General features: G+C 28.9%; 1 protein-coding gene and 1 long non-coding RNA gene across 2 annotated transcripts; both read left to right on the top strand.

Moving 5' to 3' along the window:
- The first annotated feature begins 10,512 nt into the window (after positions 1–10,512).
- LOC114374135 (zinc finger BED domain-containing protein RICESLEEPER 2-like) lies at positions 10,513–11,640 on the top strand. The gene is made up of 2 exons (XM_028331738.1): positions 10,513–10,596; positions 10,719–11,640. Exons 1-2 carry the CDS (start codon positions 10,538–10,540, stop codon positions 11,218–11,220), a joined length of 561 nt encoding a protein of 186 aa, XP_028187539.1. The 5' UTR covers positions 10,513–10,537; the 3' UTR covers positions 11,221–11,640.
- A 232-nt stretch (positions 11,641–11,872) lies between these two features.
- On the top strand, positions 11,873–12,365 carry LOC114375069. The gene is made up of 3 exons (XR_003658694.1): positions 11,873–11,982; positions 12,062–12,130; positions 12,210–12,365. It is a non-coding gene; the product is annotated as an uncharacterized LOC114375069 (long non-coding RNA).
- The last annotated feature ends 1,970 nt before the right edge of the window (positions 12,366–14,335 follow it).

Here is a 14,335-nt window from a genome sequence, read left to right on the forward strand (position 1 = left end):
AACTCTATAAGTGGAGTTTTTTTTTATATGTATTTTCTTCTGTTTAATGGGAAAATATAATATAATTAAGTAAACTTATATTTTTTTAAATGAAATTTTTAATATCATAGTTTTTAAACAAAATGAATAATTATATTTCTTTATAATTTTAAATTTCTACCAACTTTTATTTAGTGATAAAATCTTTTAGTTAAAAATAAAAGTAAACAAAATGCAACAAATAATAATAATAAATGTAAAAAGAGATTTGAAATAAATTAATAAAGATAAAATATAATTTTTTTAAAAGTTGAAATAGTTTATAAATTAAATTTTAAAAAAATACTAAAATAAGCATGTACAGTATATCTAGCAAACTTATTTTAGTCCAACCAATCCTATTTATGTCGGTAGAATAGCTTGTCAAATACACTTATATTTTTATATTACACCCATCTTTTTATTTTTTTTATAATTTAATCCTATTTTTATTTACATGTAATGGTTTCTTATCCAAATTTCTGTTTTTTTTTTAAATTGTCAATTCAAAATCCTGTCAATGCAATTATGCAATTCTACGTGTAATCGGATAATGACAGAAGGAGGAAATTAAAAAACGGGAGATATGCATGCGGTTAGGCGTGAAATTGATGTCGTTGATGATGTTATGTATGATTAAAAATAAAATAAAATAAAATAAAATAAAATAAAATAACCTTTAAAATGTTTCGATACATGGGACTTGGACGGAGAAAATGTACTTTTTGTTAAGTTTGATAGAGAAGAGATAAATAATATTTCTGAGAAATTTTGCATTTTTTTTGGAATTCATATTTTTTATTTTTTATTTTAATTAAAAAATTTATAAGTCTCGTGAAAAATATATATGCCTAGAGGCTTATTTAATCATTTTTTATTATTAATTTTCAATCTTATATTCTTATTTATTTTCTTTTAAATTTGTAACACATTTTCATCAATTTTATTTATCAATTCAAGGGAAGACAAACCGTAATAAACAGTTTATGAAAAAGAAAGTACTGAAAATATTATTTTCAGATAGAATTTTTTAATGGAATTTTTTGGCCTAAAAGCCCATTGAATTTTAAGATAAATTTATGATCGATTGTGAATAAGAAAAAAACTCTATTTGGTTCAAATTTTTAGTATCATCGTGATGCTTTAAAAAATAAATTAGAAAAATAATTGACAGAGTATATATTTTTTTTAAGTTGTTTAACAATGTTTATCCAAAATTCAACTTAAATCGTGGACGAATTTTTTAGTCATTTGCAGATAACTGTTTTGACTGTAATTTGCGTATTTCCACTGAATGCATTTCCAAAATCACATTATTCAAGGCTTTGCTTAATCTGCTTGCTTGTATAAATTAATTTAAGTTTTATTTTCGTTATAAAGATGTCCAAAGGGCACACACACACCTAAGAGTTCATATATGGTTGCCCATTCCTTAGCGTATGTTTGAAACCGTGTTAGTTTTCATTAGACGTGAGTTAATATTGATCAAATATGAATATTGATGTTAATCAAGATGTTTGGATTCTACATCGTAATTGATTATGTTCCAACAAAATCAATTTTTGTGAATATTTTTTATTATTTTCGATTTTATCTTTCTTTCTTTTACTTTTGAATAGTCAACAATGCTAATATATTTTCATTCTAGCATTCATACCCTTTCTCACCAACCTATTCATGCACTAAATACTCTTTTACTAATAAATATATATATATATATATAAATAAGTTATTATTAGGAAACGCTTTATTCCAGAAAAAGAATATCAACTTAAAATTTACTTACCTAACAACATATTTAATATGTTTAATATAAAATACTTTTTCAAACAATTAATGTTCATTTTAGTAATTTATACATTCAAAATTGATTTTGAGAACAAGTTTCCAAACAATATTGAATGTAGAAATCAATTTTCAAACACAAGTATCCAAACAAAAATTACATTTCTTTATAATCACGTTTCTTTAAAATCAATTTTATAAAATCATGATTTAATATCAATTTTACAAACGTATATTCAAACACGCACTTAATCTTCTGATCTTTGTATCACATGGACACATTCTCCTTAACAATGATTTCTTTTTGAAAAATATTAGCAATATATTTGTTTATCATATCTTTTTAGTATATTTTTTTGGTGTTGACATTATCTTTAATGTTTTTTATTAGTTAAAATTTATTAAAAATTATAAAATTATGCATATCTCATTTGTTATTTAATAAACCTTATTAATGATTTTATAATATTCTATTAGTTTTAATTAATAAAAAGATATATTGAGAGAAATGCGTTAAAAAGTGTATTAATAGGCCTAGTACTCATGTTTTTATTTTTTATTTTGTACAATATATAATGATAATAATAATTTTTCTTGGTGCATAATGACGACAACGAGGTTTGAACTTGAATCTCATGCAAACTATAAATCCCTGTTACCCAATGAGTAAAACAGTGAAGAGATTAAGAACAAATGTAAATATAATTTTTTAGATATGCTTAGTATTATAATCCTATCGAAAATTATAATTTTATTTTTATAACTTCAATTTTTTTTTTTACACAAACTTAATTTAATTAGAAAACAACTTTGAAAACTCTTAAAAAAAACTATATCTAAATTTTGTCCAGTAGCTAACTGTATAATTTAATGACGAAAACGTTTAGATTCAATGTATTAGTGTTTTAGAATTAAAAAAATGAAAACGCATGTGTGGGTGTTCCCAATCTAGAGAATGGACGTTGAAGCACAATGAGATAATACTAAGAAATGTACCCGTAAACTATCACCTAATGTATGTCCATGTCAGACAAGTAATAATACGGTTCCACGTGTCACTGTTTTAAGAAATCTTTTATCCTGCTAGAATTTTAAAACTTATTTTTATGTGATATTATCTTTGATCTATTTATAAGAAATAAATTATAATGTAAAAATACATTATATAACTCATCTTTTATAAATAAGACGAGAGAGGTAGTAATAAAAAAATATATACTATGCCTTGACGTACGTGATGTCTATATCAGTATCTGAATCCATTAATTAAACTTTACTTTAATCATTCAAGTAGGTACATAATTCATGTAAAAAAAAAACTTTAAAAATGGTATAATAAATTTATATGGTTTATAGAAAAATTAAAACCATGTTCGCACTCAATTGGAAAGTCAAACCCATCCTCTCCTTCAATAATGTCAAAGTGCCAGTATATGCAGCCAAGTCAATCTAGCTTAAATTTTTGTCCTCTATGATAATAATAAAAATAGTCGTGTAGATAGAAAGAAACTTATTTTCATGTGGAAGCAGTCCATGTGCACTAAATCCAAAAGAAGAAAGCTTTTTTATTATTATTATTATAACATATATAGCATATTTGAATGATAAAAAAAAATAATTACTTATTTCATTCTTATATCTACTTAATTTTACATTTTAGTCCTCACATCTAATAACTATTGTATAAAAAAATTAGTATCTATTTGTTTTAGTAACTGCACATATACTTTTTAATTGATTTTAGTTCTTGCAGATGCAAATTTTATTCCGTTTTAATTCCTAAATTTTGGATGACGAAGACTAAAGCAAATTAAAAAGTATATGCAAACAAAAAAAATAAGTGTAAAGATTAAAACATAAAAAAGAAATAAACAAATATAAAGATAAAAAATAAATAATTAAATATTTCTAAAAAATTACATGAATATAAACTTGGTTTCGAAAATAAATAAATATCAGTATTTTTTATTTATTTCTGATATATATATATATATATATAATGAAAGAAAATAAGAGATTGTGACACATGGTCAGAATTTAGATTCTTTTCCAGAGTCAATCACCTTATTTTTGCGGAAGTTATAGTTGTCATCATAGCCATGGAGACTGCTAAAGACAAAAGTTGGCATAATATTTGGCTTGAATGTTATTCTGTTTTGGTGATTCAAGCGTTCAAAAACGTGTTTCTGATTTCTTGGCCTCTTCGTAGGTACAGGCTCACATGTTTCTCTTTTTGTAATCATATAACTTTTGTATACTCTCATGTATATAGAGAAGGTAATTCTTGTATTGATAAATTAGTAAATTTTGGTATAACTTTTAAATTTTATTCTTTTGGGTGGAATTCTATCCCTGATATTGTGAGGGATGACTTCCTTGGGAATAGATTTTTCCTTCTTAATTATAGATTCTGCTAGTTTGTTTGTCATGGATTTTGACCTAATCTTTTCATTTGTCATTCTCTTTTTCCTTTTTAATGATATTTTAGGTGTGTCTTTGCTTTGGGGTGTTTTAGGAGTGTTAACCTAGTTAGGTTCCTTATTTTATATAAAAAAACTCCTTAATTTATCATCACACAATAATCAAGATAAAGAGGGAGGATAATGAATGTTCTTGATTTGTACTGGAGAGGCAGAAAAAATTCTTATTCATGTTCATCTTTTAGATATTTTTGGAACCAATAATATTGGCGTAAAGTATTTAATAGCTTAATTGACATTACTAGAAAATAAATTTTTAACATTGATTGCTTTTCATTTTCAACATCGGTTTTAACCGATGTTGAGACGACTAACGTTAATATTATTAATGTTAACATTGATTTTCAAAAAATCGATGTTAACATACACTACACGATATCAATTTTTAAGAAAATCGATGTCGTAGAATAAGAAATATAAAAAAAAAGTTGGAAAAACAATATCGATTTTGGTCAAAATCAATGCTGTAAGATGCATAACAACACTGATTCTAAAAAAATCAATGTTGAATTGTATATTCTGAAACACTTTCTAGATCGAAAAGTGCCTTTACAACATCGATTTTATCAAAATCAATATTGAATGTGCTTATGACATCAATTTTGATCAAAATCGATGTAGAAAGTGTTCTTACAACATCGGTTTTGCAAAAACCAATGTCCTAAGAGCACTTTCTACATCGATATTAGACCAACCGATGTTGTTTTTGCAAAAAAAAAATTAATAATTTTTTTATTTTTACAATGAACCAACCAAAACCAATTTATAAAAAATATATTAATTTTAAATTAAAATATTTAAAAATATTATTTTCATTACAATATCACATTATTTATAATCTCATAATATTAATCTAGAAAAAAAACTAAGTTATAAAAAGACATAAATTAACAATGGTGAGGTGAGAAAACAAAAGTAAAAGATTGTGATTTTGAATTTTTTAAATGATATTTCTAATAAAACTAACAAATTAATATTTTTTGATAAAAAATAAATAACAAATTACCTCCTATTTTATGCACTGAGAACAAATTGTCCACTGAGAAAAAATTAAGAGAAACTCTTTTGATGTATAAACTAGAATTGACACAAATCAAGTAATATATTAGCACACATTAAAATTGCTAAGATAATATACGTACCTGGAAAAAAAGGTTCCACAATCACATCTATACTCTCTAGTACCATAGGCTTTGGAGTGAGCTTTCCAATCGGAAACCATGTCCATGTGGCAAGACAAGTTTGAAGATTTACTAATAATTTTTTTAGAGTATGTTGGCTGTAAAAATATTAAATGTCTAATTATTTCTTTTTTACTATGTGTATGAAAATATTAAGGCTGTCCAGGGAATGGACAAGTGTCGGGTTCAAAAAAAAAAAATTCTACCAGCAAATAATTGCTCTTTCTTCCATGCCTAGCCCATGTTTCTTTTTTCTAGTTAGATATAAAACAATTCCTATGCTTTCACATGACAGCTTAAGCTTTTAGGAAAATTGATGTTTAACATGGTAATGGAATCTAAGATAAAGTGGTTAGAAGAAAAAGCCATGCTGCATCATTCTTCAATTTTCATAATTAAATTGAATATCAGCCCAAGGTCAAATGGACCATCCCTTAAGCCAAAATGGCTCTTGCATGAGGTAGAATATGAAAGGTATAAAATCATTCTCAGGTATCCATATAATAACTTAAGTTTTTGGAGGAATTGATCAGTACCACACATTATTCAAGTTGAACCTACATTCTAGTGATTAAAGCATGCAGGTAACTTAGCATAAGAATGCATGAATCAAAATCTATAGTTGCAATGAGAATTTAGCTTGTAAAAATGTCTTTAGTTAAGAAAATAAAAGCTATATAACTTTGTAAAGACATTAAAATTTCAACTCACGGCTTTTGGATCATTGTGCTAATTAAATCAGTCCCTAAATATATACTATTGAAAAATGTCATACAAGAGAAGAGAAAATATCACAGGCACAACAACTACATTATCCGATTACCAAAATAAGAGAGAAGATAACAGATGGAAAAATTAGTATATATATACCTCAGCCCAATCTTAAAGACTTCATTCATAAATAGAAAACTATAGCTTGTCACCATACCAGCTACAAAACTAACTCTCTTTAGCACACTATTCTGACTTCCATCATAAAGGATGGAATAAGATGCTCTATTGAATGGAACACGAGGACGGGTAATGTAATTTAGAAGCAAGTTGCACACAACTGAAGTAACCAGATGGCTATCTTGCAAAAGATAACAATGAGACTAACTTGAAATTTGTTTAATTTTATAATAACTACTTTAAAAGTCACAATTTCTAATTAGTTTTGACAGTATAAAAATTACATTAACAATGCATCAAATTCAAATAAATAAATAATAAAAGAGCATCCTAAGGTACTGACCAAGAGCAAAGACAACATTAGACATGGCAGCGGAACCCGACCCCGTGAGAACCGAATCGAACCCGCCCCGACTTTGACGGATAAAAACCGTGTTGACCGGGTTCGGGTTTTCCCCGATAATCCAAAACGGGGGCGGGTATGAGATTACAGATATCCGCCCCGACCCCGCCCCGACCCCAACCCGCCTTAATGTTATAATTTGAAAAACCTAATTTTTAAAGGCTAAATCTTATTTTGCGCCGCTCCTGCTGCACCTCTCAGTCCTTACTCCTCACATTGCTAAACCTAAATCTTATTTTGCGCCGCTACAACTACTGCAGCTCTCAGCCTCTCAGTCAATGAGAAGTGGAGAACGTGAGGCCGCTCAAGAGAGGACGCAACGAAGGTTCCTTCTTCTCATTCATTCATTCATAAATTTATTTTAATCTCTGCTTATTAGATCCAAAACGCTTCTAGATTTAAGTTTATCGTCTCTATGCAGAAAGTGTGATTTATGCGGTAGATCCCGATGCATAGAATCTACATCTAAGAGAAATAGTTTTAGTTTAAAAGCTTCTGATGTGCTTTTTCCTTGTTTGGATTTTTACTTGACCTGCTTCCTTTCATTGATTAATAATCAAGCTGAAATTTTTGATATTTGAGAACTGAAATAAATAATCTTAGATTTATTACAATAATGGATTTATTACAATAATGAATTTACTGTATCGGTATGGTTTTTGAGCCTTGGTTGAATTGAATTGCATGCCACGGTTGCAAGTGTTTTATGTGATGCATTCCATTGCGATGCTTGTGCTTATTCTGGTTCGAGCTATTTTATATTGTTTGAATTGAAGTAACATTTTCCTGTTGTAGCTTAAGATGAATATATCCCATGCGGACAATTTCTCTTGTTTTGGGTAGTTCTGTGAACAGATAGTATTTATTTGTTATGTGTATATTAGTTGGTACTTGGTAGATTAGAGAGGGACTTGATACATATTTAGAAGATCTCACTAGCTGATTTCACACGTTTTGAAATAGTCTTTACAAGCTAAATCTTTTTCAATTCCTTCATTGAAGATTACTTTGACTTGTTTGCAAATTGCAATCTTTCTGTATATCTATAGGACAAGTAGAAAGTGGGATAAGTTATAGTTGATTATTTGGAGGGAAATCCTTGGCCCTTCTAGTGTGATAAATTTAACTGTGCACAGTCCATTAAGCATAGTCTTTGTGCTTCTCTAATAAAATGAGTAAAGTTTCCACTATTACGATTTGATTAAATTTGTAGCTTTGATTTTCTTGTTTCCTTTGCTTTTTCCTTTGATATGATAGATTTATTTTGCTTACACGGTCCTTGATATAATAAATATTCAAAACTAAAACTATTTGTAAATGTGGGGTATATTTCTCTTTTTGGTAGAGGAATTCTTATTAGTAGCTAATAGTGTATGCACTAGTTGTCGTAAAGTGGGGGGAAGTAATTAGACATATCAACATCATCATGGTCCCCCAAAATTAGTGGGAAATTTAGTTTGAGATAACCTGAACAGGTTTGAACATTTGTAGAACTAGAAGACACACTACTACGGTGTCCTTGGTATATCAGAAGCAGTGGTTGATTGGTAGTTAATTGACAAGTAGTTGATTGGTAGCTTCCCATTATCTAAGTAAATTGTTAACTTAATTGGTAAGCATGCAGAAGAAACATCTATTTATAGGACCTAACAAAAAATAAAATCTACCACATTCAAAAAATATAAAAACCAAGATCATTACTTTTAAAATAAGAACTAAAAACAATTTTAAATCAATTTTTTTACTGCAATTTTAATCAAAACTTGAAGAGCCTAAAGCATATTTTTCTCAAATTTATTATATCATAATTAATCTTTTTTTTCCTAATAATCTAATAATTCATATACTCTGATACAAGTTTCTCGCTTGAATATTTTTAGATTGAATTGTTATCGACTGTATCGTATGAATGATGAGCATAAATGATGAATTTAAAAGGTGGGGGAGGCTAAGATGGAATCCTGTGGTTTTGTATAAAGTTCATTAATTTCTAGAATCTAATGTCATTATGTGATTGATTTCTTGTTGTTGCTTCTCTTTTTGAGTATGATAAGACACCATTTTTGTTTATACTTACTACTGATTGACCTTCAATACATGATGATATCATGAATTTATTGTATGATGATATCCTTGAAAATAGAATTTTTGTAATTCTCTCTGTTTTCATTCCATCAGTGATTTAAGTGTTAAAATTAATGTATGGTTTTGGAGTAATGAAACATTAGGCACAGACAAAATAGAGATGAGTGATTCGGAGTAATTTAAGAAATGTAGGTTATATTAAAGTAGTGAAATGTACACCGGATTTTCAATAAGGATAATTAAAGAAAACGGTACATTAAGTGTTTCTTGAAAATCTGTTTTAGTTTGAACGCAAGTTCAATACACCCTTTCACATTGCTTCTACTTCGCTGCATTACAATGTGTAAAAAAGTTGCAAACGGTTTTACAAGACATGACAAGTATTGAGGTATATTGTTGTAATTAGGACAAATTACAAATAGGTATAATTGTTCAAGCTTGACCTCTTGGTTGTCGCACTCATTTTATTCTACATGAACCATGCTGGTTGCAATTTTCAATCCTTTTGTAGTTTTATCCTTAATCGGGCTATGAGAGCTACTCTTTAATTTGTGCAGTTGTATATATATATTGTGCTAAAGGTTCATGATGTTGTTATTTTTAACATGAAACACTTAATTTTTCTAGCATTTGTTTTACAAGTACTTTGAAGGAACTTAATAGGAAGGAAACAGAAATAGAATAATAGAGGAGGTTTATTAATATTTTATAACCTCTCTGATTCTTTAATAAATTCTAATTTTTGCCCCAGTTTTACCTGCTATATTTTTTTTCTTTCCAGGAAAGTAATGGAAGATATTAGTTTTTCACCATAAGTAATTTACCCTATTTCTTCACCAATTAATGAGTCTCCTTCTCCTTCACCTTCACCAATTGATCAAACTCGTTCACCTATTCAAGTTGATCTTGCACCTTCTCCTTCACCTGTTAATGTTGATCATAATCCTTCACCTCATGAAGATGAAGTTAATAATGTGGAGGCACAAGAAGGAATATGTAGGCTGAAAAGTAAGATTTGGCAGCATTTCAAAAAAATTAAAGTCAATGGTTTGGACAAGGCTGAATGCAAGTATTGTAAGAAACTTCTTGGTGGAAAATCAAAAAATGGAACCAAGCATTTGTGGTAGCATAATGAGATTTGTGTTCAATACAAGATTTTTATGAGAAGGATGAAAGGCCAAACATTTCTTACCCCTAAGGTCGTGCAAGGAAAACAAGAGTTGGGTGCGGGAACTTATGATGCAGAACGTGCAAGGGAAGAGTTGGCAAAAGCAATTATTATGCATGAGTATCCACTATCAATTGTTGATCACCTTGGCTTTAGGAGATACTCTGCTGCCCTCCAACCTGTGTTTCAGGTTTGCTAGCAAAATCCCTTTTTTTCAAGTATGCAAATAATATATTATAGATACATTTATTGATTTATAACTATTAATAAATGTAATTATTTCCTTTGATTTATTGATGAATGCATTTTTTATTTTTAAATTATCCTTTGATATATACAACTGGTATATTATAAAATAAAATATAGTGATATTTTTCAGGTTCCTACTAGAAACACAATTAAGAAGGAGATAATGAAAATATATGAGAATGAACGAGCAACAACTTTAAAGTTGTTGGATAGTTTTGATGGAAGAGTGGCCATTACATCAGAGATGTGGACTTCAACAAGTCAGAAGAGGGGGTATATGGCTATTACAGCTCATTACGTTGATGGTTGTTGGAACTTACAAAGTCAAATTTTGAGGTAATAAAATGATTTGAACTTTTTATATTATTAGGCCTTTTATTTTATAAAATGATTGAATATGATTATATTATATCTCTTTTTTTTGTTGTTTTTATATTATATCTCTATTTTTATGTTAGGTTCATCTATGTTCCTGCTCCTCATACAAGTGATAGACTTTGCAATGTATTGACTGACTGTTTGATGGATTGGAATATTGACACAAAAATGTCCACTATCACCCTAGATAATTGTACCACAAATGATGCTATGATTGATAAAATTAAGGATAAATTGCACTTAGGTAGTTTGCTTAGGGATGGATCTTTACTTCACATGCGTTGTTGTGCTCACATCCTTAATTTGATAGTAAAAGATGGGTTGGAAGTGGTGAAAGAAGGTGTAGAAAATATTCGGGATAGTGTGGCATATTGGACAACAACACCCAAGAGGAAGGAAAAATTAGAGGAAACGACTAAACAATTGAGAATCCCTTACACTAAGAATTTGGCATTAGACTGTCCAACTAGATGGAACTCAACTTATAAAATGCTTGAAATTGTCATAGGATATGAGGATGTATTTTGTCGATTAAAGCAACAAGAGTCTCAATATACTTGTTTTCCAAGTACTTTACAGTGACAATTTGCAAAGGATATTTGTGGGAGATTGAAGTTGTTCAATACTATCACTGAATTATTTTCTTCTACTAAACATCCAACTGCTAATTTGTATTTTCCAAATATATGTGAGATTAAGTTGGCAATCAAACAATGGATTACCTCTCCTAACCCAATGATTCAACAAATGGCAAAAAATATGATGATCAAATTTGATAAATATTGGGGTGTGATTCATAATGTGATGGGAGTTGCCACTATTTTAGATCCTAGGTACAAGATGGAGTTGCTTGAGTATTATTATGAAAAATTGTATGAGCATGACTCTTTTACTCAAGTGAGGGGCATTCAACAATTGTGTTATGACTTAGTTTCTGATTACCAAATGAAAATGAACAAAGGCTCTTTTGGTAGTAATGTTGGTGATATTACTGGTAGTGAAGTTGTTGGTGATGCATTATCTGAGTATGATAGATTTATAATAAGAAAAAAAAGGGCTAGAAGTTCTTATGTTAAATCAGAGTTAGACCACTATTTAGAAGAAGATGTTTTACCAAGAGCTGTTGACTTTGATATTTTGATGTGGTGGAAGTTTAATGGTGTCAAGTATCCAATACTTCAAGCAATTGCTAAGGATATATTAGCTATTCCAGTACCGTAGCTTCAAAATCTGCATTTAGCACTGGTGGTCAAGTATTAAGCCCACATCGTAGTAGACTTCAATGGACTACTTTAGAGGCTTTAATGTGCGCTAGAAGTTGGTTGTGGAGTGCTGAAAATACGGGTAAAGTTTTATTCATATATGTTGTTAAATTGATATTTGTGTTTATTCAAGAACTAATACTAGTAATGTATTTTTATAGGTTCTACGAGCTATAAAGTTGTTGCTGAATGTGCTAATGTAATGAATGAAATGGTTTCAGATGATGAAGGTAAATAATGTTCTAAATTTCATTTTTTGTTATTATATAATATAAGCTTTTGTTCTAATTTTTTATTTCTTTTATGCAGGTGAAATGATGGGTGCTGCTAGTGTCACTAATTTGGAGGAATGATTAACATTTATTTGTTGAACAATTTAAGTTGTTTCTTTTTTTTATTATGTAATTTGAAAGAATGAAACATGTTTAAGTTGCTAAACAAAATGAAACATGTTGAAGGACAACCAACATAGTATATTAATATCTCATTTTTTGCTAAATAGAATCATATGCTACTTATTGTTGGGACAACATATATTTAGATGGTAATGTTTTTTTTTTGTGGGAAAATAAATATGTATGTCTTAATTCCTCATGCAATACCCAAATTTTATGATTTTAATTGAATAGATTGATTTGTTTTAGTAATTTTTTAAATTATGATAATGATCCTATATTTTGAATTTGGTTTTGTTATTGTTTTTTGTCATGAAACTATTTTTTAGCCTTTTTTCATTTTTTTCAATATGTTTCAATATTTTTTCTCTTTTTAAAAAAATTTTATTCAATTCTAGCGGGGGCGGGGCGGGGAAACCCAACCTCCAACGGGGACGGGGGTGGGTATGGATTTTTTAACCCCGGCGGGGGTCGGGGATTAGTCAGAAAGTCAGGGGCGGGGGTGGGAAATGCAATACTCGTCCCCGTTTCAACCTGTTGCCATGCCTAGACAACATTCTAAATTCTTACGGGTGTTATGCTACTACATACCTCTCAAAAATATTTTTTCATATTGATTCGCTATCATGGAGAGACACGTACAACTCAACATCACCATCTTGAGCACTTTCAATCAAGTGTTTTAGGAACACTGAAGTCAAGTAAACTGTAACATCCTATTTTTCATGAATTAAATCAAAAAGATTTTTCATTTAAAATAAAAAAGAGTTTTAGAGAAAAAAAAATGATGAGTTTTTTTTAATTAAATAAATAAGAAGAAATAACTTTATTAAAATAATAGTTTGAAGGAAAATAAAAATGATATTTAATTTATTCATTTGATAGAAAATAAAATAGAGTAAATAATAGACTAAGAGTACCTAGTTGTAAATAGAGACATGCTAGATCATTTTTCAGACTGACGGTAGTCTCTCCGGTTTCTCTTCCTCTCAGTTTCGTTTTCCCTTCTCCTTCTCCCAAAATCTTGACTTTTTCTCGCATACACTCAAACCTATCTCAGTAAAATGACGATCTTAGACTCGTTAACTGTTGGATCATCATGAAACTGAAGCACTAGGTTTGAAACTCATTTTCAAACATTCTCACCGTTGTAATTTGCAAAACAATGTCGGAGCTGAGAGAAACTCCCTTCTTATTGTAGCTTTCTCTTTTCTTGCAGAGACCCAAAATTTGTCCCTGTAAAATTACGATATTGGAATCGTTAACCGTTAGATCATTGCGAAATTTGGACACCAGGTTCGCAATTCAATTCCTCATACCTTCACCGTTGAGATTTGCAAAATAATATTTGGGGAGGGCGAAACACTCATTGCACGCAGATAGTAGAATGAAGACTTTAATCTCTTCTCATTATCTCTAAGGTTTAGAAACCTTATCAGAGCAACTAGAGAAAAAGCTTGAGGAATCTCAGAAAACTGTTAGAGATGTCACTATCACTGTCATAATACACATGTGAGCCCGCTTAGAGGTAAGAGATGAGTTATTCACAATTGGAGAATAGTGAGAATATGTGTAAAGATCCTTAGAGTATCAATTGGAATGAGTTTTTGGGTTATTTCGGCAAATTTTGATTCTATCTTTACAATTATAACTATGAATTATATATGTTTAATGTGTTCTTGTGTTAACTGTGAACCTTAAAAATTGAGTTTTTTTATTAACGTAAATTATACTCTAAATAATATTTTTTTTAATGACTTATTTTATACAAATTATTATCTTATTATGTATTTTTTCACAATGATGATCAACATGTTGTGTGTGTGTGTGTATTGTAATACTAAAATTATAAATTAAAGAAAGTTGCAAGGTTAATGTCTAGTAGTAATTTCGTTTGATGTGATCTTAAATTAATTGTTGTAGAAACTCTTTTTGATTGAAAATAATGTAGTTTGATTTACGATATATATATATATATATATATATATATATATATATATATATATATATATATATATATATATATATATATATATATAT

The sequence above is a fragment of the Glycine soja genome, chromosome 11 (assembly GCF_004193775.1).
Source record: "Glycine soja cultivar W05 chromosome 11, ASM419377v2, whole genome shotgun sequence".
NCBI lineage: Eukaryota > Viridiplantae > Streptophyta > Magnoliopsida > Fabales > Fabaceae > Glycine > Glycine soja.

What these genes read in the sequence shown, in the direction of transcription:
- LOC114374135 (XM_028331738.1), top strand. Translation starts at nt 10,538, where the DNA reads ATGGCTATTACAGCTCATTACGTTGATGGTTGTTGGAACTTACAAAGT. An exon ending in TTACAAAGTCAAATTTTGAG is followed by an intron (nt 10,597 to 10,718) that starts GTAATAAAATGA and finishes TTTTTATGTTAG; the next exon opens with GTTCATCTATGTTCCTGCTC.